At 38.2% G+C, this 24771-nt stretch overlaps 3 protein-coding genes across 5 annotated transcripts in view; 2 read left to right on the top strand and 1 right to left on the bottom strand.

Annotated features, from left to right (window-relative positions):
- Window positions 1–137: 137 nt before the first annotated feature.
- On the bottom strand, window positions 138–11245 carry vap (RAS p21 protein activator vap). 3 transcript variants are annotated; one of them, XM_070219328.1, is made up of 9 exons: window positions 11105–11245; window positions 4965–5347; window positions 4664–4777; window positions 4519–4591; window positions 4022–4431; window positions 3012–3861; window positions 1677–2583; window positions 1463–1613; window positions 138–747 (listed from the first exon to the last, which is right to left on the bottom strand). In XM_070219328.1, the coding sequence occupies exons 2-9, from the start codon at window positions 5173–5175 to the stop codon at window positions 599–601; spliced, it is 2865 nt and encodes a 954-aa protein (XP_070075429.1). In that variant the 5' UTR covers window positions 5176–5347; window positions 11105–11245; the 3' UTR covers window positions 138–598. The 3 variants fall into 3 exon arrangements, with proteins under 3 accessions (XP_070075429.1, XP_016995244.1, XP_016995245.1); XM_017139755.3 differs by lacking the exon at window positions 11105–11245 and adding an exon at window positions 7098–7143; XM_017139756.3 differs by lacking the exon at window positions 11105–11245 and adding an exon at window positions 5521–5648.
- Window positions 7991–10983, top strand: LOC108056034 (uncharacterized). Its single transcript, XM_017139646.3, has 7 exons — window positions 7991–8318; window positions 8381–8485; window positions 8539–8682; window positions 8856–8967; window positions 9030–9163; window positions 9229–9546; window positions 10016–10983. Exons 1-7 carry the CDS (start codon window positions 8115–8117, stop codon window positions 10772–10774), a joined length of 1776 nt encoding a protein of 591 aa, XP_016995135.2. The 5' UTR covers window positions 7991–8114; the 3' UTR covers window positions 10775–10983.
- A 163-nt stretch (window positions 11246–11408) lies between the features above and the next one.
- Window positions 11409–24771, top strand: part of Muc14A (Mucin 14A) — a 112633-nt gene continuing 99270 nt past the window's right edge. Inside the window, exons 1-4 of the mRNA XM_070218507.1 lie at window positions 11409–11502; window positions 11563–11834; window positions 11903–12253; window positions 12317–24724. Of these exons, the coding sequence (XP_070074608.1) occupies window positions 11445–11502; window positions 11563–11834; window positions 11903–12253; window positions 12317–24724 (13089 nt within the window). The 5' untranslated portion in view covers window positions 11409–11444. The remainder of the gene's footprint in view (window positions 11503–11562; window positions 11835–11902; window positions 12254–12316; window positions 24725–24771) is intronic.

Raw genomic sequence — 24771 nt, 5'->3', positions numbered from 1 at the left:
AAAAATAGGATTTTTTAAGAAACTTTTGTGTAAAGCGAAAAACAAAATTACTCCGAGTGAATCCTTTGCCACTCCTTAAAATGAGACCTTGAAATACTTATTTTCTCAGTCGAAAGACATCAGATTAAAATGCAATATATTTTTTCAGAGGAAGTCTTTTGCACTCTTTTTTTTATAAATTCATTAATTTATTTCGATTTTATGCGTTATTTGTCTCGAAAAAAATGTATGGATTTTGGATAAAAGTGGTTTCTGTTTCTGTAAATTTAAAACACAATATCAAAAGCAAAACCATGTATAATTTCTGAGTTTTTTGCGGCTATACGGAGAGTACTCCGTGTAAGCTAGTGTATTATATAAGTAATTTTTAATAATAAATAAATGCATATACCTGTCAGTTAAATATAATATTTCATTTCGTATAAATAATTTTTATAAATGATATTCTTCTGTTTACTATTCCAATACAATTCAACCAGTTATTATGAGTTCTTATTGTTATCATGTATTCTAATAGTATACACATATAAATATTTGTTATAAAAAGGTATGAAGGGACTTGTGTAGATAAGAAGACATCGCGTTTATTATCTTTATTTTAGCTGATCATCTCGCGGTACTTCAGTTTATGCTTGGTCAACATGTCCGTTACTGTGACCAGCTTCTTAATTGAAAGTATGTTGGATAGCTCGTGAAGCTCTTGCGAATGCGATACACAGATGTGATGTAAGGTAGCCAGCTCGCGCCCTTTGGAGAATTATTAGAATAAAAAGGTGATTGTTTGTGATTATTGATTAAAAGAGAAAGAATCCCTGGCATATATACTAATTCATAAATTTCAAAAGAAACTATATTTTTTAAAACCTTTTAAAAGAATACAAAAACAAGAGAGAACGACTACCAAATACCAGAAACTCAGTTAAATGAGTGTAAAAGAGAGAGAGAGAGAGTCGCCTAAAAGCGGCTGGCGTGGCGCCATCTAGCGGAAAATGCATTATTTGCTCATAGTTTTTTAGTAAGTGGTCCGGTTTATCATTATTACTTTTATTTATTATTATTATTATTACTAAACAAAACAAAATCTGTAAAGATGTGGGGATAGGCTATTTCAAAGGTCCTTTAAGGCAATTGTGGGCGTGGCGCTCAATTGAAACAAACTTGGCCTTCGTATGAACTCCTAGAATCTGTATGGTGAATCCCGACTTTCCAGTTTTTATAGTTTCCGAGTTCTTAGCGTTCACACGGACGGACATACGAACGGACGGACGGACATACGGACATACATACGGACGGACAGATCGATTTACTAGTGATCCTAATCAAGAAGAACATATCTACCTTTTACTCTACGAGTTACAAATAAAAACAGAATTAATCACCGTAGTAGGGGAGTAGTTTGCTTTAAATCAGAAAAAGTAATAACCACATTTTATGAACTAATTAAAATCAAACAATCACTTACCAGTGTCTTGTGAATTCAGATTTGTACTTTGTTCGACAAACATTCCAAGCGGTTGATTCGGATCGTTGACGGAGGACAGTTGATCCAAGAAGACAATCATGCGTTCCTTGTTTTTCAAAATAAACGGATTGACAACCTCCATGTATTGTTCCTGAAAATATTACAAAAATAGAAAGATTTAATTACACAAAATAACAGACTCCAATCCAATCACCTTGCCGCCAAACTCAATCAAGTTGGCCAAATTTTGAAGACACTTGGCGACCATGACCAAAGAACGAGTGGCCGCCATCGGAGGCGTCTCGCTGACCAGGCCAAATTGTCGAGGATTCAGCAGGGCTGGGCATAGGAGGCGCAAGAATATGAACCCGGAGACGACTCGGGTGCGAACCAGCCGCTCTGTCGGCCACTTGGCCATCACAGCCTTCTGCAGGCAGCTGCAAATGAAGCGCACATTCCGGGGACAGGCGTCCGGTGAAGTAAATATCGACTGGGTGACCAGATCGAGGATTTGCAGCAGAAACTCGGCATTCGTGCAGGCATCATCGTTGACGTCCATTTTCGTTGGATTTAATTCCGCCGACTGCTTGCTCTCCAAAATGCGCTGAACGGTTTCGCTGACCGCCGACTGCAAGAATCCACTGCATTCGGTTCGCATATACAAATCCATTAGTGTGGTGGCCAAGGAGGCGCCCCGGAAAAGTGTCGTCGTCTCGTTTTCGCGTGTCACCTCCGCCTGGCACAGCATTCGAATTAGCTCCGTCTCGCGCTTCTCCTGCCGAAAGACTCGCAACAGAGCCGTCGCCAATGGCACTCGATCGTTGTGACAGAGCTCCGCCAGCGCCTTCACCGCATACAGCTCCGATTCGAGTAGCAATTGCTGCAGTGGACTGTACTCCTCGCAGGGCATTATCAGATCGTCGAGGTAACGCATACGCAGACGCAGCGAGCCCCATTCGCCCATCGGCGTCATTCCGGTGAGCTGGTACCAGCCCTCAGTCTCTTGGCCATTCTTCAGACTAGACAAATCGATCGTTAGCTCGGCCACTTCCGAATCTTTGCCGCGTTTACCGCGCGATATTAACGTAATGGTTAGGGAGACAACATCTGGGGGAACGTCACTGCAAGGAAATAAATGGGAGAATGAGAAAAAGTTATTGTAGATACCTCGACGAAGGGCAAGTAGTCGACTGCTTGCACTGCTTACACTGCTTGCATTTCATTATCTGCTCATAACTTCTTAATGAAAGGTCCTATTTTAATTTTTTCGATATTTCGATAGGTAGTACTTAACACAACAAAATAGCATTTACACTGTTAGAAAAACTGTAAAGATGTGTGTGCCATGCTTTTTTAAAGTTTCTTTAAGGCGATTGTGGACGTTAAGTAAATCCTAGAATATGTATGGTTAATCCCAACATTCTTGATTTTATAGTTTCCGAGATCTTAGCTTTTATACGGACGGACAGATGAAGGAGCGGACAAAAAGACAAACGAGTGACGGGTATAAAAATAAAACCGAGCAAAGGTAAGCTTCGGTAATACTTACTCCAGTACAAATTCCTCCTCCCAAACCGGTTCGGGTGCAATTTTGACACGTGTTTTACCCACTTTGACTTGATTGAGTGAAATACTGCAGTATGGATGTGGCACTAATTTAAATGGTAAGCGATGAGCTTCTAGCACATGCAGATTGAGACACCGAAGCTCGCGTAGCCGTGAGACCTTCTTCTGGGCCCGACTTAGCTGGGAGTCGCATTGGGCCTTCAGCGAATTGATCCACTCCACGTAGCTTTCCTGACTAGGAGCACACAGATATGTCACAGTGGCCAAACAGGGCAGAGCCCTTTCCACAATTTGAAAGCAATAGGGACGCTCCCAGAGGGAATCGTGACATTGATAGAGGTAAGCACATGACAAATCGATCAGACCCTTCGGCTTGGTCTTCTTCGGATTGTCGTAGAAGCAAAGTTGCGTCTCGGAGCCATCGTTGATTAGAGCGAAATATAGTTGCTTCCATTTCGTCGTTTTGTCCGATTTCTTGTTCAAATGCCCATGATGTTTGATTCCCTTGATCTTCTTCAGACCGATTTGGTCACGGCACTCGCGCAGTGTGGCATATATCTTTTCCGCAGCCTTTTCCACAACATATTGCTGATTGAACTCTGGCTGTATGCCATTGACAACCGGATGATTGAGCGAATGGCCCTCGACAATTTGCTCCTTGCGGTAACGATTAATCACCGCATCGAGGCATTCAAATGTCCGCCCACCCATCAAATATCGCACGCCCTTCTTCTCGATGCGAAATCGTTGGATCTGGTTGTTAATATGGAAAAAGAGGGAGTAATCGCCCGGTGAGTTGTCGCTGGGGCGAACCAAGAAGCTGCCGGGTCCAGCTGGAATGGTAAAAATAATACGAGTTTGAGAAAAAACTAAATTAGCTTATTTTTTGATAATTTAATTATAGGTGTCCCTATATCATTTAGTGATTGTCCAAAAGACAGATTCTAAATTCAAAAAAAAAAAAAAAATATGAATAGAGTAAAGGGTACATACCTTTAACCAACATATCGACAGCTTCGTTTTTGGTGCAATTCGGATGAAACCACGGAAAGACGGTATTCGGATCGATGGATACATCCAGATCATCCACAAGCTCTCGGAAAATCATTCCCTGCTCGCCAGTACGATGGGCAGTGACCCACAGCCAACCGTCGCCCATGTCATTGTGCACGAAGAAAATATCACCTTTCTGGAAGCTCAGCTCATCGGTCTCTGGCATTTTTGTATAAGGCAGGATGGCAACGACTCGCTTCTTATCATTAACTGGCTCCGGCGGAGCCACTGGTATGGCCAATCGTTCGCGCTTCAGTAGGTCACTGCATGAGGTATAGTAGCCAACCAGATCGCTCAACGATATGAATTGTCGTCCACCGATATAGAAGTCTCCGCACACAGCCGTGATCCTATGGAAGATATGAAGTAAAATTGAATATAAGAGCAATTTATAATGATCATTGAAAAGCCTTAAAAATGTAGCTATAATCACTTACCGAAAATGGTTTATGCCGGTACGCCCATAATAACTTAGAACATAGGAGCCAGGCTTGCGGTCACTTTCACGAACTGCTCAGCATTAACAAAAAAAAAAAAACTATTTTAGAACCTTTGCCACCTTAAGTCACTAGTAATACCCACCTAAGTAGCTTCCCAGTTTACTGCTGCCCCGCAGACGTGATTCAGCTGAGTAACGATCAAGTCGTCCGTGGTACCATTCACTTTCGGGAGGAGCAATAATCGCTGGACGTTCACCTGAAACGAAACATAATTTGACATAATATATTAATCAATTAAGAAGGTACTTCAATGCAGGAATGCTCACAGTGTAAACTTCCCACTTCGATTTTTTTTTTTTTTTTTATTTATTGTTTTGGCTTCCTAACGCTACAAGTTGTATAACTTATTTGATTCTTCTTTGATTTCAAAAAATTCCACTTACCATTTAGCATGTGTGGTCCATCGAATTCATCGTGATCCAATTCCTGCGCCAAGTCACCCAGATCAATGCCACCGGCGGCCATCATCCCGCCCAATCCACTCATGCCGCCCAGACCTGCCAGGTTTCCATCATCCGAGCAGCCCGTCGGCGAGCCGGGCTTATCTTTCTGGATGACAACATCTATGTTTCCCAAGTGAATTAGGTCCGCCATGATCTTCCTTTATGATCTCTGCTCAGTGAATGGGAATCTTAATCTATATTTAACTTTCAGCGAAATTCCCTTTGATAAAAGCCACATATAGCAACGATGTCTTTGCGTTTACTTAGGAAAAACGGAAGCTTTGGTGATTGTACTCAGTTTTCCGTGATGATTATGTGCTAAGCTGTAAAAAAAAAGAAAAAGAAAATATTAACGCTTAAAATGTTTATGTGCATATTAAGAAAATTCTGCAGTTCTATGGTCTCATTTTTTTTAAAATTAGTTTGATCATTCCTCTTCATAGAAAGATTATTTTTTTAAGGGATAGAGCAGTAAGCAATTTATGAAATAGCTTACCATAAATACACAATCTTCGCCATATCGGTAGCGGTAACCACGCAAAACCAACTGGGATAAATTCACTAGTATTGTCCAGTTCCTCTGACAAGGACTTTTGGGGTCTAACAAATTTTGTTTAGTAATTTCTGCGAATTAGCAAAATGAAATAAATCAAACTGCAAGACTAAGTAAGATTTATTCAAAGTCGGAAAAACTACAGTAATTTTAAAATATTTTGATACCTTTGATGAAGTCTTTAATAAAAACCAGCACCATACCCAAAATACAATAACTATTGAACTTGGAAAAAAAAAAATAGAAAAGTAGAAGAATCCGAAACCATATGGTAAAAGCAGACTGATAATAAATATCGTACGAGTTCTCTAAAAAATAGTGATATATAGAAGTATATCAGCTGTTTATGCTTTGTATATGTTATGGCTTTCCTGGCTATCACCTGACAATGTTCTTTCTACTTTTTCTAAAAACATGTCGTTACTTAACAGAAATTTTCTCTATTCAGGAAATAATTTATCTTCAAATCAGATTTAATTTAAATATATTTTTTGGATGACAACAAGAATCTGCCTAAAATTTGTATGGTATTACTGGGATAAGAGGATTAAATTTATTTGAATGAAATACTTGAGTTTGACATATGTATTTATTTATAAGTGACTCATGGCTTATTTCATTTAAAGTCTTATAGGAATATTCTTACTTTTGTAGAGTTATTTATATTTATAAACATAAAAACAATTTCCATTTAAGAAATAATCTGTTGAATCAAAAATTATTTTTGGTGTTTATATCTTTTATTATATTAACTTTAAAGCTTGATTTAATTTTCACCCAAGGACGAAATAAACTGTGAGCCACTGTACATCACCGGCCGTCTTTGATTTCCACACGTACATAGACTTTTTCAGGATGTTCAAAGCTTTGACAAAGTAAGACTACCTCCCGAAGTTGTACATCTTTCCCGTTACTTATTGGGTGGGGAACTGAAAAGTGTACATCCATATACATATGTATCGTTTTTCAACTACTGCGACTGCTGCACCCTCTCGTACATCTGTACATCACATCTATCTAAAACACAAGCAATTAATATGAGCCACACACCACACACAAACTTTAGGCTAAGCCCTTTTTGCCAAACGAGCCGACACTCAAAATCACTCGGATTCGGTTCTTTTCTTCATACATACACGACCCGAAGAGTCATCATATCATCGTCATTATTATCATCATCATCATTATCATCGAATCGACATCATCATGTCTCATGCGGGATAAGTCTTGGGATTGGATTCGATTCACAACTTTTGGGGCAGTTCCTTTGAAAGTGAATCATTAGCACAGCCACTCATGTCTCCCCAAAGAAAAAGAAACAAAAACCATCTACACTATAAAGAACATTTATCGGGTAATGCGCGTGTGTAAATATATACGTGTGCATATACATTGCACTGCAGTACAACACCAAACTGAAACAACAATGCACGTTGCTGTCAACCTTTATTTATTATTAGCTTATTTTATATTATTAATAACAATAGCAGGTTTACAACAAATTAAAATTTCTTCCGTACCGATAGCCACAACCCGATAGAATTCAATTGCTAGTGATGCGCGGAAACATCGATGCATCACGATGTTTTACTAATCGATGTTTTTTGCGATACTTTCCGATGTGTTTGTGTTGCCTTTTTCGGCCACATTGGCGCTTTATTACAGCCTGATTCCATTGAAATTGTGTATCTCATTTTAACATTAAAAATAATACTTTTAAACAAAACAAATCAAATTGAGAATCAAGGGCTGTATTGTAAATTACATGCCAAAAATTCATTCAAGTTTTTGAGAAAAATAAACATTCTTTTTTCGCTTTTTCAGTCGTAACTTGGTCAAATCAAGGCCGACAGTTAAACGACCGACTGTTTTGAACAGCTAATAACCTAAACTAACAATCCTTATCACTTTTGGAAGAATTTAATTTTTCGCCAATTTTTGCATTTTTGATAAGGGGTAACATCATGATTTTTTGCGAAAAATTACATAAATAAAAAATTTCTAGGTTTAAATGTCAATCGATAGGGAATTGAATCACGAGTTCAACAAGGTATGACACTCCATGTTTGAGCTATTATTTCTTTTGTTTCGACAAAAAAACGTATATTTTAGGGCGAAAAATGTGGATTCAAAACAGGTAAACGACCGAATGTTTTGAACAGCTTACAACCTTAACTAACAATCCACATCACTTTCGGGAAAATTAAATTTTTCACAAATTTAACAAAAGGAAGTGTTGATAAACTGGTATAAGAAATGATATTTAAATATTTGATTTTTTAAAAAATAATTAAAATAAACTTTTGGGCCGTAGTATCAATATGCTTCCATTCGATTAAGCTATTCGATATTAAATCGATATCATCGTTGATTTTGTGCGGCAAACACAAATCAAATAGTGTAGTTTTCATTGTGAAATCTTTCATACGAACACAATCTGTGGCTTTTGGGACTACGAACGAGAGCTGCAACCATAAACAGATAGTTTTTACATGGAAATTGCAAAAGGAAACGGGATAAAAATAAGTTAGTCCATCATGTCCAAGCGCCAACGCGATGGGCTTGATGCCCCGGCAAAGAGGGTGGCGAAGAATCGGTTCAAAAAGCTGGTCCGATCCGTAATACTGAACATGCAGTGGCTGAATGAGGCCACCGAGGACACGGGAATTTCGCTGAATGTGAAGAAGAATGTGGCCATGCTGGTTCGACAGAAGCGCAAAGTCGGCATGATGACCATGGCGGTAAGTCAAAGGAATTCTGTTTATATACCACATAATTCAAAACACTTTAAAATATTTTTTAGGAGAAATCATTACTACGCACTCCACATTCTACACGTACCGTCGAGGACAGAAAGAAACTGTGCAACATTGTGGCAAATCTGGCGTGCTTTTCAAAATTTCCACCAGTGGGTAGTCCTTTTCCTAGATTTTGATATCATATTGTTCTGTTCTCTTGCAGAAAGTCCGGGCCCGTCTTGTGCCACATGTCAAATTTATGGCGGTGACTCCCGGACGCGTTATCATGAAGGAGGGAGATTTTCCAGTAACGATATATTTCATAATCGCCGGAGAAGTGGAAATGTCCAGGAATGTATTAAATAAGGTAAGAATTTTTAAAAAAAATTTCCAAATTACTTAGTAAATTTTATAAGAAAACTAGAACAAATTGGGAATTAAAAGCACCCATTGGGGAAATCATTTTTAAGTCAACATTATCGATGATGTGATCCAAATTTAACTATTTATAAAATTACTTAATATGGTTTTATTTAATAGGCCACCAAGGGTTATGAGCTGCAATCGGAGGCTATCTTTGGACCCGGCGATTGTATTGGCGACATTGACGTCATGGAAGATGCTCCCAGGACCAACACCTACATCGCCACAAGTAAAACTTTTTTTACATTTTAGAACTAAATACCTATATTTTAATTATTTTTCTATTTACAGCCAATTGTGAGCTCCTGGCTGTCTTTAATACAAACTACCGATATGTCCTGCAACCTCATATGCAAAAGTTGTGGCTGGAAAAGAAGGCAGCTCTACGGGCTCTTGACTATTTCAACTTTCTTAACGAAGAGCAGGTATGATAATAGATAGTACATCAATTAATAATGAGATTATAGCCCAGTAACCATCATGTTCATAGATTGTAAATGCCAGCAAGTATGGAACCATTCAGCAATTCGATCCCTTGGAGACGATCTACACAGAGGATTTGGGGTCCATGAGCTTTGTCTACTTTGTTCTCAGTGGCGAGTGCGTCGTGCTGCAGTGTCTTCACATGAAGGTGAACATGGTCGACAGGGAGAAGGTTTTTGAGCTGGCAATGGTACCCAAACGGGACACTGGAGCCCTCGCGATGCAAAATGGTAGCAAGGCCAACAACGAACCATTTTTCGACGTTAACGAGTACATGCAATCCAGTTCGTCGATGGATGAGAACAAGCAAAGCAAGAAGAGGGGGGTAGGTTGTTTAAAAAACAAAAACTTAATCTGAGAAGTATTATAAAAATGTTTAATGGGGATTTACTTGGGTATTTTTACACTAATTACAGATTTATAATAATAGTTGTTCGATTTTTTATAAAATTTAATTCAAAAATATTAAAAAATTATTTCCTTAAGAGTATAAAATAATTTGTAAAAAAAGAACCGAAGCTATAAATAAGTTCCTGTTAGTTTTCCATTAATTTTAAAGCAGAAATTCAGAAATATTTTCCCAAGAGTATAAAATAATTGGTAAAAAAAAACCGATGCTATATATGAGTTCCTATTAATTTCCCATTAATCGTTCATATTGCAGATATAGTCGTGCGATTTTGATCAAATTAAATTTGAAATTCAGAAATATAAAAAAAATTATTTCCACAAGAGTATAGGATAATTTAAAAAAAAAAACACCGAAACTATAATTTTTTCCCCACTTTTCTTAGCTGCGCAAAATGGGTCTCAAAGAGATACAGCGAGCCTGTGCCGATATGAAAAAACCCCCACCTAGAAGATCAACCAAGGATACAGGACGAAATCGTCAACGAACGCGGCATACACGACTCCTGCGGGAGGCAGAACGGCCGGAAGTGCGGGAGGAGTACGAGTTGTATATATCGGATGAGGGCGAAGACACCTACGATATGTCTATGTCCGAAGATGGCGCCGAGGAACGGTTGAGTGTTGATTCCGGCAGGCGGTCGCCAATTTCACCCATCATCAGCGATGCAGGCGGTGGCGATGTGGAGAGCGAGTCGGAGGAGGGTTCGGAAATATTCACCGCATCGAGCCATTCGCATCAGACAACTGTCGATGAATCGGATGGCCTGGAGCACTATGAAACGCATTTCATCGACGTTGGCTCACTAACCTATGGCGGGATCTTCGGTTTGGGCGAGAAAATGCATCATCGTGTCATTATGGCGAGGACAACGGTGCAGTGCATCCTAATACCGAGATTCTGGCTCTTTGAGCCAGCTCAAAATCCTGGCAACATTTGGCAGCGACAGCGTTTCTATATCGAATGCAATATACCAACCAGAGAGGATTTGTTCAAGGACTTTCTCAAGACACGAAAGTGGGAGAAGTTCAGACGCGACTACATTGAAAGCATACTAAACTCCGAATCATTGGCCAACTTTACAAAGGTCGAAGATATACCAATCATAAGTCGCATTGTGGAGACAAAAGCTGATGAAGCTTGAGTTCCTGGCATTTACTTGCCGTTTATATTTATACATTTGCAAGTATTTCCAGCATTTTTCAAAATTTATTGGAGCCATGTAAAATGGAGGTTAAGGAATTCTTCAATTCCAATACCTAGATATCACTTATTTACGGAAAGCATATTGTGAATATTGTGAAACAGTACTTTAAGTTTATAAGCCTGAAATTGAATATATGAGCACTTATGTACAATAGTTTCGAGTTTTGATTGGATTTAGTGTTCTGTATACTTTTGTTATACTTTTAATATTAGTTTTTTTAATTATTTTTTTTATAAATCGACTGAAAGGTAAACCATAAAATCTTACACTTTTGTATCCCACAATTTTTACACAATTTTAGTTTTGTACTGAAAACGTGTGTTCTTTATTATAATTTTAAAGAGGTTTTAGAATTTTTCGAGTAACAATTAAGCTTATGACGTATTCACTATCTAAGATATAACAGAGTAGTCCCACTTCTTGAATTAGACACCATAGATTTTATTGTTGGGAGTTGAGAGTTGTAACTAATGGTATTTAAGCGTCTATTCTTAAATTATAGAGCATGAAAATTCAATTTGAAGTAATTATTTATCAATGAACCCTTGCCAATTTTACTGGTCGCAATAAACTAAAAACAGTTTTAGCCGACATATTAAGCTTGAAAATGCAGTTGCTAATCGGTTTTTGGGTTACTCTGGCCTTTGTTATTTATATTTTCGCAGGTAAGTAGTAAATCTAAAAGTATATTTTCTGACTGAATAAACCTTTTATTTTATTTTCAGGTTTCACTGATGGTCCAAATAGAATACTTTGGATAAAGGATCAAAGTTCCAATCGAAACTTATATTTATCCAAGTCATCGGCTTCTTATTATAGACGCTTTGCTTATTTAAAATTTTCAAGGACGGCCATTACATTTCGTAAAATTGCCAAAATATCGTTAAATAATCAACTTAGTCAAAAATCCATAAAAACCTACAGACATTATTTCAAATTTATGAAGTCGAAAACTAAAAAAGATCCTACATCCCAGACAGATCTCTTGCGGGTGAGGGTAAGTTGTAGACATTATTTAAAAAGACATTAATTTAATTCTGATTTTTCATTCATTTTTTTAAACAGAAATATTGGAAGGACGATTTCTTCAATTATTACTTAAGTAACCCGTTTAGCACCGTCAACAACAAAAAAATTGAAAATGATAAGTTTATTGATACAACAAGTGTGCAATCAAAGTTAAATCAAACAAAAGTTTTAAAAAAAAAAATAACATTCAAAAATACTAAGAGAAAGCTTAACTTAACGCGGACCAGCAAAATCCTATATAAACAAAAACAATTACAGTGTTCAGTGCAATTTATAAGTAAGAAAAATACTCGAAGACGAAGCAATTCATTTGAATTTATAACCAAATCTTTTAAAAGCACAAGGAGCTTACATGGAAAGATACATCTAAAGAGCCGCGTACCAAGGGTGAGTTGTTGTGAAGAGTATTGCTTTTTTTTATGATTGATTACTTTAAAACTGTATTCTAAGGTGCCAGAGTTCTTTGAATATTTGTCGGCGAGGAAAACAAACGAAATCTATAACTATTTCCACTATTTAAAAAATAATGCAAAAAAAACAACCGTTTCCCAAGAACTATTCGATAAACACTTGGAAAGGAAACATGTTTACTTGTATAAAAACGTAACGATGCCAAATACTAAAACGAGAGATTTTATTAATGTGGTTACCAAAGGAAATTTCAATGAATCACTGTTACAATCAACAATAAGGACGAAAGGACCAATAATGGAGGTGCCATTAACAAAATGGCATCTAAACAATACTATTGAAACGGAAAACTTAGTATTAAAAGCAAGAAACCACATAATATTACAAGTTCAGACGACTCCAATATCAAAACTATCATCTTTGGACTCAACATCGACATGTGACTTATGTATAGACTCAACTTCCCCTACGGAGGAAGATTGTATTGAATGCTCCGAATTCGCATCAATAAGTTCTAGTACAGAATACCCAGAACCGCCATATACTACAATAATTACAGAGTCTTGCGAACTTTGTAGTGAGCTAAGTAGTACAACTTCCTCTTCGGAGGAAGTTTGTATTGAATGTTCTGAATATTCATCAACAGAGCCAGTTACAGAGCCTTGCGAACTTTGTAGTGAGTTTAGTAGTACAGCTTCCTCTTCGGAGGAAGTTTGTATTGAATGCTCTGAATATTTATTAACAGAGCAAGTTACAGAGCCTTGCGAACTTTGTAGTGAGTTAAGTAGTACAACTTCCACTTCGGAGGAAGTTTGTATTGAATGCTCTGAATATTCATCAACACAGCAAGTTCTTAAAAATGAAACAAAAAGTAATCAAACATATATTAAATCAACAACTGCAAGCTTGAAAATATCAACTTCGGACTCAACATCAACTTGCGAATTATGTACGGAGTTAACATCACCCTCAGATGAAGATTGTATTGAATGCTCGGAATTTGTATCAACAGAATCACTTTTTAGTACAACAAATCAGAAATTTATAACGAAATACCCATCTAAAGAAACATCTGTACCTGCTCTTAATAATGAAACAACAAAAAATCAAACAGTCTTCCAATCAACGACTCCCATACACAGTACAAGCTTGAAATTATTAACTTTGGACTCAACATCAACTTGCGAATTATGTACAGAGTCAACTTCGCCCTCGGAAGAAGATTGTATTGAATGCTCGGAATCGGGATCAACAGAGCAAGCGATATTACTTTCCAGTAGAAAACATACGGAGTTTATAACGAAATACCCATCTATACTTGCTCTTAAAAATGAAACAAAAAATAGTCAACCAGTTTTTAAATCAACACTGCGAACCAGTGAGACAAGCAAATCTAAATCAAAAACTAAGGTGTCAAATCATTATGAATTGACCTCTGATATAATAAGTACTCAATATGAAACAACCGTAGAGTCCCCTAAGACATCTGATATTATTATTAAAAAGCAAACAACACCTTTGACAACGCAAACTTCAGAAGTACAACAAAGTACAAGTACAACATTATCGAAGTCTTCACCCCATTCCAGTGCGGTGTCCAGTAGTTTATTTCATGTTTCGAGTACTGAAAAATATAGAAGAACTTCAGTAGAAAAGAGTAAACCATCGAAATATTTTCCAACCAGAACTTTGCCTCAAGAAGTAAAAAGCAAACTGTTGAAATCTGAACCACAATCAAGTTTTATAACAGAGTTTCCATTTGTACCGTCAGGTTTTCATGCATGCGATTGTACCTGTCAATTAAAAGAAGGCGAAGACTCTTGCATTTGCGATTGCATTTCTAAACGAAGCACAAGTATAGATAAAAGTGAATCCATTCAGACACTACGTACAGAAATAAACGAAACCATTTCGGAAGAAAACACAGCGTTTTCGGAGTCCCTGCCGCAATCACGTACAACCTTACCAAAGTCTTCACCCCATTCCAGTGCAGTCTCCAGCAGTTTATTTCATTTTTCGAGTACTGAAAAATATAGAAGAACTTCAGTAGAAAAGAGTAAACCATCGAAATATTTTCCAACTAAAACGTTGCCTACAGAAAATATAAAAGCCACTCAAGAAGTAATAAGCAAACTGTTGAAATCTGAACCTCAATCAAGTTTTATAACAGAATTTCCATTTGAACAATCAAGTTCTCCCGCTTGCAATTGTACATGTCAATTAAAAGAAGGCGAAGACTCCTGCATATGCGATTGTATTTCAAAACAAAGTACTGCTGAAGGGACAACAACTATAGATGAAAGTGAATCTATTCAGACACTACGTACACAAATAAACGAAACCATTTCGGAGGAAAACACAGCGTTTTCGGAGTCCTTGCCGCAATCACGTACAACCTTACCAAAGTCTTCACCCCATTCCAGTGCAGTGTCCAGCAGTTTACTTCATGTTTCGAGTACTGAAAAATATAAAAGAACTTCAGTAGAAAAGAGTAAACCATCGAAATATTTTCCAACTAAAACGTTGCCTACAGAAAATATTAAAGCCACTCAAGAAGTAATAAGCAAACTGTTGAAATCTGAACCTCAATCAAGTTTTATAACAGAATTTCCATTTGAACAATCAAGTTCTCCCGCTTGCAATTGTACATGTCAATTAAAAGAAGGCGAAGACTCCTGCATCTGCGATTGCGTTTCGAAACGAAGTACTTCTGAAGGGACAACAAGTATAGCTGAAAGTGAATCTATCCAGACACTACGTACACAAATAATCGAAACCATTTCGGAGGAAAACACAGCGTTTTCGGAGTCCCTGCCGCAATCACGTACAACCTCACCAAAGTCTTCACCCCATTCCAGTGCAGTGTCCAGCAGTTTACTTCATGTTTCGAGTACTGAAAAATATAGAAGAACTTCAGTAGAAAAGAGTAAACCATCGAAATATTTTCCGACTAAAACGTTGCCTACAGAAAATATTAAAGCCACTCAAGAAGTAATAAGCAAACTGTTGAAATCTGAACCTCAATCAAGTTTTATAACAGAATTTCCATTTGAACAATCAAGTTCTCCCGCTTGCAATTGTACATGTCAATTAAAAGAAGGCGAAGACTCCTGCATCTGCGATTGCGTTTCGAAACGAAGTACTTCTGAAGGGACAACAAGTATAGCTGAAAGTGAATCTATCCAGACACTACGTACACAAATAATCGAAACCATTTCGGAGGAAAACACAGCGTTTTCGGAGTCCCTGCCGCAATCACGTACAACCTCACCAAAGTCTTCACCCCATTCCAGTGCAGTGTCCAGCAGTTTACTTCATGTTTCAAGTACTGAAAAATATAAAAGAACTTCAGTAGAAAAGAGTAAACCATCGAAATATTTTCCAACTAAAACGTTGCCTACCGAAAATATAAAAGCCACTCAAGAAGTAATAAGCAAACTGTTGAAATCTGAACCTCAATCAAGTTTTGTAACAGAATTTCCTTTTGAACAATCAAGTTCTCCCGCTTGCAATTGTACATGTCAATTAAAAGAAGGCGAAGACTCCTGCATCTGCGATTGCGTTTCGAAACGAAGTACTTCTGAAGGGACAACAAGTATAGCTGAAAGTGAATCTATCCAGACACTACGTACACAAATAATCGAAACCATTTCGGAGGGAAACACAGCGTTTTCGGAGTCCCTGCCGCAATCACGTACAACCTCACCAAAGTCTTCACCCCATTCCAATGCAGTGTCCAGCAGTTTACTTCATGTTTCGAGTACTGAAAAATATAAAAGAACTTCAGTAGAAAAGAGTAAACCATCGAAATATTTTCCGACTAAAACGTTGCCTACAGAAAATATTAAAGCCACTCAAGAAGTAATAAGCAAACTGTTGAAATCTGAACCTCAATCAAGTTTTATAACAGAATTTCCATTTGAACAATCAAGTTCTCCCGCTTGCAATTGTACATGTCAATTAAAAGAAGGCGAAGACTCCTGCATCTGCGATTGCGTTTCGAAACGAAGTACTTCTGAAGGGACAACAAGTATAGCTGAAAGTGAATCTATCCAGACACTACGTACACAAATAATCGAAACCATTTCGGAGGAAAACACAGCGTTTTCGGAGTCCCTGCCGCAATCACGTACAACCTCACCAAAGTCTTCACCCCATTCCAGTGCAGTGTCCAGCAGTTTACTTCATGTTTCGAGTACTGAAAAATATAGAAGAACTTCAGTAGAAAAAAGTAAACCTTCGAAATATTTTCCAACTAAAACGTTGCCTACCGAAAATATAAAAGCCACTCAAGAAGTAATAAGCAAACTGTTGAAATCTGAACCTCAATCAAGTTTTGTAACAGAATTTCCTTTTGAACAATCAAGTTCTCCCGCTTGCAATTGTACATGTCAATTAAAAGAAGGCGAAGACTCCTGCATCTGCGATTGCGTTTCGAAACGAAGTACTTCTGAAGGGACAACAAGTATAGCTGAAAGTGAATCTATCCAGACACTACGTACACAAATAATCGAAACCATTTCGGAGGAAAACACAGCGTTTTCGGAGTCCCTGCCGCAATCACGTACAACCTCACCAAAGTCTTCACCCCATTCCAGTGCAGTGTCCAGCAGTTTACTTCATGTTTCAAGTACTGAAAAATATAAAAGAACTTCAGTAGAAAAGAGTAAACCATCGAAATATTTTCCAACTAAAACGTTGCCTACCGAAAATATAAAAGCCACTCAAGAAGTAATAAGCAAACTGTTGAAATCTGAACCTCAATCAAGTTTTGTAACAGAATTTCCTTTTGAACAATCAAGTTCTCCCGCTTGCAATTGTACATGTCAATTAAAAGAAGGCGAAGACTCCTGCATCTGCAATTGCGTTTCGAAACGAAGTACTTCAGAAGGGACAACAAGTATAGCTGAAAGTGAATCTATCCAGACACTACGTACACAAATAATCGAAACCATTTCGGAGGAAAACACAGCGTTTTCGGAGTCCCTGCCGCAATCACGTACAATTTTACCACATTCCAGTGCAGTGTCCAGCAGTTTACTTCATGTTTCGAGTACTGAAAAATATAGAAGAACTTCAGTAGAAAAAAGTAAACCTTCGAAATATTTTCCAACTAAAACGTTGCCTACCGAAAATATAAAAGCCACTCAAGAAGTAATAAGCAAACTGTTGAAATCTGAACCTCAATCAAGTTTTGTAACAGAATTTCCTTTTGAACAATCAAGTTCTCCCGCTTGCAATTGTACATGTCAATTAAAAGAAGGCGAAGACTCCTGCATCTGCGATTGCGTTTCGAAACGAAGTACTTCAGAAGGGACAACAAGTATAGCTGAAAGTGAATCTATCCAGACACTACGTACACAAATAATCGAAACCATTTCGGAGGAAAACACAGCGTTTTCGGAGTCCCTGCCGCAATCACGTACAATTTTACCACATTCCAGTGCAGTGTCCAGCAGTTTACTTCATGTTTCGAGTACTGAAAAATATAGAAGAACTTCAGTAGAAAAAAGTAAACCTTCGAAATATTTTCCAACTAAAACGTTGCCTACCGAAAATATAAAAGCCACTCAAGAAGTAATAAGCAAACTGTTGAAATCTGAACCTCAATCAAGTTTTATAACAGAATTTCCATTTGAACAATCAAGTTCTCCCGCTTGCAATTGTACATGTCAATTAAAAGAAGGCGAAGACTCCTGCATCTGCGATTGCGTTTCGAAACGAAGTACTTCTGAAGGGACAACAAGTATAGCTGAAAGTGAATCTATCCAGACACTACGTACACAAATAATCGAAACCATTTCGGAGGAAAACACAGCGTTTTCGGAGTCCCTGCCGCAATCACGTACAACCTCACCAAAGTCTTCACCCCATTCCAGTGCAGTGTCCAGCAGTTTACTTCATGTTTCGAGTACTGAAAAATATAGAAGAACTTCAGTAGAAAAGAGTAAACCATCGAAATATATTCCAACTAAAACGTTGCCTACAGAAAATATCAAAGCCACTCAAGAAGTAATAAGCAAACTGTTGAAATCTGAACCTCAATCAAGTTTTATAACAGAATTTCCATTTGAACAATCAAGTTCTCCCGCTTGCAATTGTACATGTCAATTAAAAGAAGGCGAAGACTCCTGCATCTGCGATTGCGTTTCGAAACGAAGTACTTCTGAAGGGACAACAAGTATAGCTGAAAGTGAATCTATCCAGACACTACGTACACAAATAATCGAAACCATTTCGGAGGAAAACACAGCGTTTTCGGAGTCCCTGCCGCAATCACGTACAACCTCACCAAAGTCTTCACCCCATTCCAGTGCAGTGTCCAGCAGTTTACTTCATGTTTCGAGTACTGAAAAATATAAAAGAACTTCAGTAGAAAAGAGTAAACCATCGAAATATTTTCCAACTAAAACGTTGCCTACAGAAAATATTAAAGCCACTCAAGAAGTAATAAGCAAACTGTTGAAATCTGAACCTCAATCAAGTTTTATAACAGAATTTCCATTTGAACAATCAAGTTATCCCGCTTGCAATTGTACATGTCAATTAAAAAAAGGCGAAGACTCCTGCATCTGCAATTGCATTTCAAAACAAAGTACTTCTGAAGGGACAACAACTATAGATGAAAGTGTATCTATCCAGACATTACGTACACAAATAAACGAAACCATTTCGGAGGAAAACACAGCGTTTTCGGAGTCCCTGCCGCAATCACGTACAACCTTACCAAAGTCTTCACCCCATTCCAGTGCAGTGTCCAGCAGTTTACTTCATGTTTCGAGTACTGAAAAATATAGAAGAACTTCAGTAGAAAAAAGTAAACCTTCGAAATATTTTCCAACTAAAACGTTGCCTACCGAAAATATAAAAGCCACTCAAGAAGTAATAAGCAAACTGTTGAAATCTGAACCTCAATCAAGTTTTATAACAGAATTTCCATTTGAACAATCAAGTTCTCCCGCTTGCAATTGTACATGTCAATTAAAAGAAGGCGAAGACTCCTGCATCTGCGATTGCGTTTCGAAACGAAGTACTTCTGAAGGGACAACAAGTATAGCTGAAAGTGAATCCATCCAGACACTACGTACACAAATAAACGAAACCATTTCGGAGGAAAACACAGCGTTTTCGGAGTCTCTACCGCAATCAAGTTCAACATTACCAAGATCTTCAACCCGATCGAGACCAATGTCCAGTAGTTCATCTCAACTTTCGCGAATAGAAAAACACGAAACCTCTCCAGAGGAAAAAACAGGGATTTCGGAAACTCTACCGGAATCAAGATCAACGTTGAAGACAAGAACGAAGTCTTCAGCCGAGTCAACTACAGCTTCCATTCCTTCGTCTCAAATTTCGAGTACAGAAAAATACGGAACCACTCCAGAGGAAAAAACAACATTATCGAAATCTTCTACCCAAGTTTTGAGTACAGAAACGTATAAAAGAACTTCAGTAGAGAAGAGTAAACCATCCAAATATTTTCCAACCAGAACTTCGCCTCAAGAAGTTATAAGCAAACTGTTGAAATCTGAACCTCAATCAAGTTTTATAACAGAGTTTCCATTTCTACCGTCAAGTTTTCCTGCATGCGATTGTACCTGTCAATTAAAAGAAGGCGAAGACTCCTGCATCTGCGATTGCGTTTCGAAACGAAGTACCTCTGAAGGGACAACAAGTATAGCTAAAAGTGAATCCATCCAGACAGTACGAACACAAATAAACGAAACCGTTGCTGAGAAAACCGCAGCGTTTTCGGAGTCCCTGCCGCAATCACGTACAACCTTACCAAAGTCTTCAAGCCCTTCGCTTACACTATCCAGTAGTTCATCTGAAATTTCGGTCACAGAAAAATATGAAACCACTCCAGAGGAAAGGAGTACAATTTTGGCATCTCTGCCGCAAATAAGTACAACCTTACCAAAGTCATCAAGCCTTTCGACTACACTATCCAGTAGTTCATCTGAAATTTCGGTCACAGAAAAATACGAAACCACTCCAGAGGAAAGGACTACAATTTCGGAGTCTCTGCCGCAAATAAGTACAACCTTACCAAAGTATTTAAGTCCTTCGACTACACTATCCAGTAGTTCATCTGAAATGTCGGTCACAGAAAAATACGATGCCACTCCAGAGGAAGGGACTACAATTTTGGCATCTCTGCCGCAAATAAGTACAACCTTACCAAAGTCATCAAGCCTTTCGACTACACTATCCAGTAGTTCATCTGAAATTTCGGTCACAGAAAAATACGAAACCACTCCAGAGGAAAGGACTACAATTTCGGAGTCTCTGCCGCAAATAAGTACAACCTTACCAAAGTATTTAAGTCCTTCGACTACACTATCCAGTAGTTCATCTGAAATGTTGGTCACAGAAAAATACGAAGCCACTCCAGAGGAAAGGACTACAATTTTAGCATCTCTGCCGCAAATAAGTACAACCTTACCAAAGTCATCAAGTCCTTCGACTACACTATCCAGTAGTTCATCTGAAATTTCGGTCACAAAAAAATACGAAACCACTCCAGAGGAAAGAACTACAATTTCGGAGTTCCTGCCGCAACCACGTACAACCTTACCGAAGTCTTTAACCGAATCAAGTACAATATCACAGAGTTCAGTTCAAATATCGAAAACAGAACAATACGAAACCACTTCAAAAGAACGAAGTACAATTTCGGAATATCTTCCACAATCAAGTACAACCTTACCAAAGTCTTCAAGCCCATCGACTACACTATACAGTAGTTCATCTGAAATGTCGAGCACAGAAAAATACGAAACCACTCCAAAGGAAAGAAGTACAATTTCGGAATCTCTTCCGCGATCAAGTACAACCTTACCAAAGTCTTCAACCGAATCAAGTACAACATCACAGAGTTCACTGCAAATATCGAGCACAGAACAATACGAAACCACACTAGAGGAAAGAAGTACAATTTCGGAATCTCTTCCGCAATCAAGTACAACCTTATCAAAGCCTTCAACCGAATCGAGTGCAATATCACAGAGTTCAGTTCAAATATCGAGCACAGAACAATACGAAATCACACCAGAGGGAAGAAGTACAATTTCGGAATCTCTGCCACAATCAAGTACAACCTTAACAAAGTCTTCAACCGAATCGAGTACAATATCACAGAGTTCAGTTCAAATTTCGAGCACAGAACAATACGAAACCACACCAGAGGAAAGAAGTACAATTTCGGAATCTCTTCCGCAATCAAGTACAATTTTATCAAAGCCTTCAAGCCCTTCGACTACACTATCCAGTAGTTCATATAAAATGTCGAACACAAAACAATACAAAACCACTCCAGAGGAAAGAAGTACAATTTCGGAATCTCGTCCGCAATCTAGTACAACCTTACCAAAGTCTTCAACCGAATCAAGTACAATATCACAGAGTTCACTGCAAATATCGAGCACAGAACAATACGAAACCACTCCAGAGGAAAGAAGTATAATTTCGGAATCTCTGCCACAATCAAGTACAACCTTACCGAAGTCTTCAACCGAATCGAGTACAATATCACAGAGTTCAGTTCAAATTTCGAGCACAGAACAATACGAAACCACTCCAGAGGAAAGAAGTACAATTTCGGAATCTCTGCCACAAGCAAGTACAACCTTACCAAAGTCTTCAAGCGCTTCGACTACACTATCCAGTAGTTCATCTGAAATGTCAAGCACAGAAAAATACGAAACCACTCCAGAGAAAAAAAGTATAATTTCGGAATCTCTTCCGCAATCTAGTACAACACTACCAAAGTCTTCAACCGAATCGAGTACAATATCACAGAGTTCACTGCAAATATCGAGCACAGGACAAAACGAAACCACTCCAGAGGAAAGAAGTACAATTTCGGAATCTCTTCCGCAATCAAGTACAATTTTATCAAAGCCTTCAAGTCCTTCGACTACACTATCCAGTAGTTCATCTAAAATGTCGAACACAAAACAATACAAAACCACTCCAGAGGAAAGAAGTACAATTTCGGAATCTCGTCCGCAATCAAGTACAACCTTACCAAAGTCTTCAACCGAATCAAGTACAATATCACAGAGTTCAGTTCAAATTTCGAGCACAGAACAATACGAAACCACTCCAGAGGAAAGAAGTACAATTTCGGAATCTCTGCCACAAGCAAGTACAACCTTACCAAAGTCTTCAAGCGCTTCGACTACACTATCCAGTAGTTCATCTGAAATGTCAAGCACAGAAAAATACGAAACCACACCAGAAGAAAGAAGAACAGTTTCGGAATCTCTTCCGCGATCAAGCACAACCTTACCGAAGTCGTCAACCGAATCGACTACAATATCACAGAGTTCACTGCGAATAGTGAGCACAGAACAATACGAAACCACACCAGAGGAAAGAAGTACAATTTCGGAATTTCTTCCGCAATCTAGTACAACCCTACCAAAGTCTTTAACCGAATCGAGTACAATATCACAGAGTTCACTGCAAATATCGAGCACAGAACAATACGAAACCACTCCAGAGGAAAGAAGTACAATTTCGGAATTTCTTCCGCAATCTAGTACAACCCTACCAAAGTCTTCAACCGAATCGAGTAAAATATCACAGAGTTCAGTTCAAATTTCGAGCACAGAAAAATACGAAACCACTCCAAAGGAAAGAAGTACAATTTCGGAATCTCATCCGCGATCTAGTACATTCTTACCAAAGTCTTTAACCGAATCCAGTATAATATCACAGAGTCCACAGCAAGTATCGAGAACAGAACAACACGAAACCACACCAGAAGAAAGAAGTACAGTTTCGGAATCTCTTCCGCGATCAAGCACAACCTTACCAAAGTATTCAACCGAATCGAGTACAATATCACAGAGTTTACTGCAAATATCGAGCACAGAACAATACGAAACCACTCCAGAGGAAAGAAGTACAATTTCGGAATCTCTTCCACGATCTAGTACAACCTTACCAAAGTCTTCAAGCCCATCGATTACACTATACAGTAGTTCATCTGAAATGTCAAGCACAGAAAAAAACAAAACCACTCCAGAGGAAAGAAGTACAATTTCGGAATCTCGTCCGCAATCTAGTACAACCCTACCAAAGTCTTCAAGCCCATCGACTACACTATACAGTAGTTCATCTGAAATGTCGAGAACAGAAAAATACGAAACCATTCCAGAGGAAAGAACTATAATTACAAAATCCTTTCCGCAATCGAGTACAACCTTACCAAAGTATTCAACCGAATCGAGTACAATATCACAGAGTTTACTGCAAATATCGAGCACAGAACAATACGAAACCACTCCAGAGGAAAGAAGTACAATTTCGGAATCTCTTCCACGATCTAGTACAACCTTACTAAAGTCTTTAACCAAATCGAGTACAATATCACAGAGTTTAATGGAAATATCGAGCACAGAACAATACGAAACCACTCCAGAGGAAAGAAGTACAATTTTGGAATCTCTGCCACAATCAAGTACAACCTTACCGAAGTCTTCAAGCCCATCGATTACACTATACAGTAGTTCATCTGAAATGTCAAGCACAGAAAAAAACAAAACCACTCCAGAGGAAAGAAGTACAATTTCGGAATCTCATCCGCGATCTAGTACATTCTTACCAAAGTCTTCAAGCCCATCGACTACACTATACAGTAGTTCATCTGAAATGTCGAGCACAGAAAAATACGAAACCACTCCAGAGGAAAAAAGTACAATTTCGGAATCTCATCCGCGATCTAGTACATTCTTACCAAAGTCTTTAACCGAATCCAGTACAATATCACAGAGTTTACTGCAAGTATCGAGTACAGAACAATCCGAAGCCACACCAGAAGAAAGAAGTACAATTTCGGAATCTCTGCCACAATCAAGTACAACCCTACCAAAGTCTTCAAGCCCATCGACTACACTATACAGTAGTTCATCTGAAATGTCGAGCACAGAAAAATACGAAACCACACCAGAAGAAAGAAGTACAGTTTCGAAATCTCTTCCGCGATCAAGTACAACCTTACCAAAGTATTCAACCGAATGGAGTACAATATCACAGAGTTTACTGCGAATATCGAGCACAGAACAATACGAAACCACTACAGAGAAAAGAAGTACAATTTCGGAATCTCTGCCACAATCAAGTACCACCTTACCGAAGTCTTCAACCGAATCGAGTACAATATCACAGAGTTCAGTTCAAATTTCGAGCACAGAACAATACGAAACCACACCAGAGAAAAGAAGTACAATTTCGGAATCTCTGCCACAATCAAGTACAACCTTAACAAAGTCTTCAACCGAATCGAGTACAATATCACAGAGTTCAGTTCAAATTTCGAGCACAGAACAATACGAAACCACACCAGAAGAAAGAAGTACAGTTTCGGAATCTCTTTCGCGATCAAGTACCACCTTACCAAAGTCTTCAACCGAATCGAGTACAATATCACAGAGTTCAGTTCTAATATCGAGCACAGAACAATACGAAACCACGCCAAAGGAAAG

This window comes from Drosophila takahashii, chromosome X (assembly GCF_030179915.1).
Source record: "Drosophila takahashii strain IR98-3 E-12201 chromosome X, DtakHiC1v2, whole genome shotgun sequence".
In the NCBI taxonomy this organism is placed as follows: domain Eukaryota; kingdom Metazoa; phylum Arthropoda; class Insecta; order Diptera; family Drosophilidae; genus Drosophila; species Drosophila takahashii.
This window is presented reverse-complemented; position numbering and strand designations above follow the sequence as displayed.

Coding starts and splice junctions, on each gene's coding strand:
- vap (XM_070219328.1), bottom strand. CDS start 5,175: ATGGCGGACCTAATTCACTTGGGAAACATAGATGTTGTCATCCAGAAA. Junction 4,778..4,964: donor TGGACCACACATGCTAAATG/GTAAGTGGAATT, acceptor GTTTCGTTTCAG/GTGAACGTCCAGCGATTATT. Junction 1,614..1,676: donor TGATTGAGTTTGGCGGCAAG/GTGATTGGATTG, acceptor TAATATTTTCAG/GAACAATACATGGAGGTTGT.
- LOC108056034 (XM_017139646.3), top strand. CDS start 8,115: ATGTCCAAGCGCCAACGCGATGGGCTTGATGCCCCGGCAAAGAGGGTG. Junction 8,319..8,380: donor TCGGCATGATGACCATGGCG/GTAAGTCAAAGG, acceptor AATATTTTTTAG/GAGAAATCATTACTACGCAC. Junction 8,486..8,538: donor GCTTTTCAAAATTTCCACCA/GTGGGTAGTCCT, acceptor GTTCTCTTGCAG/AAAGTCCGGGCCCGTCTTGT.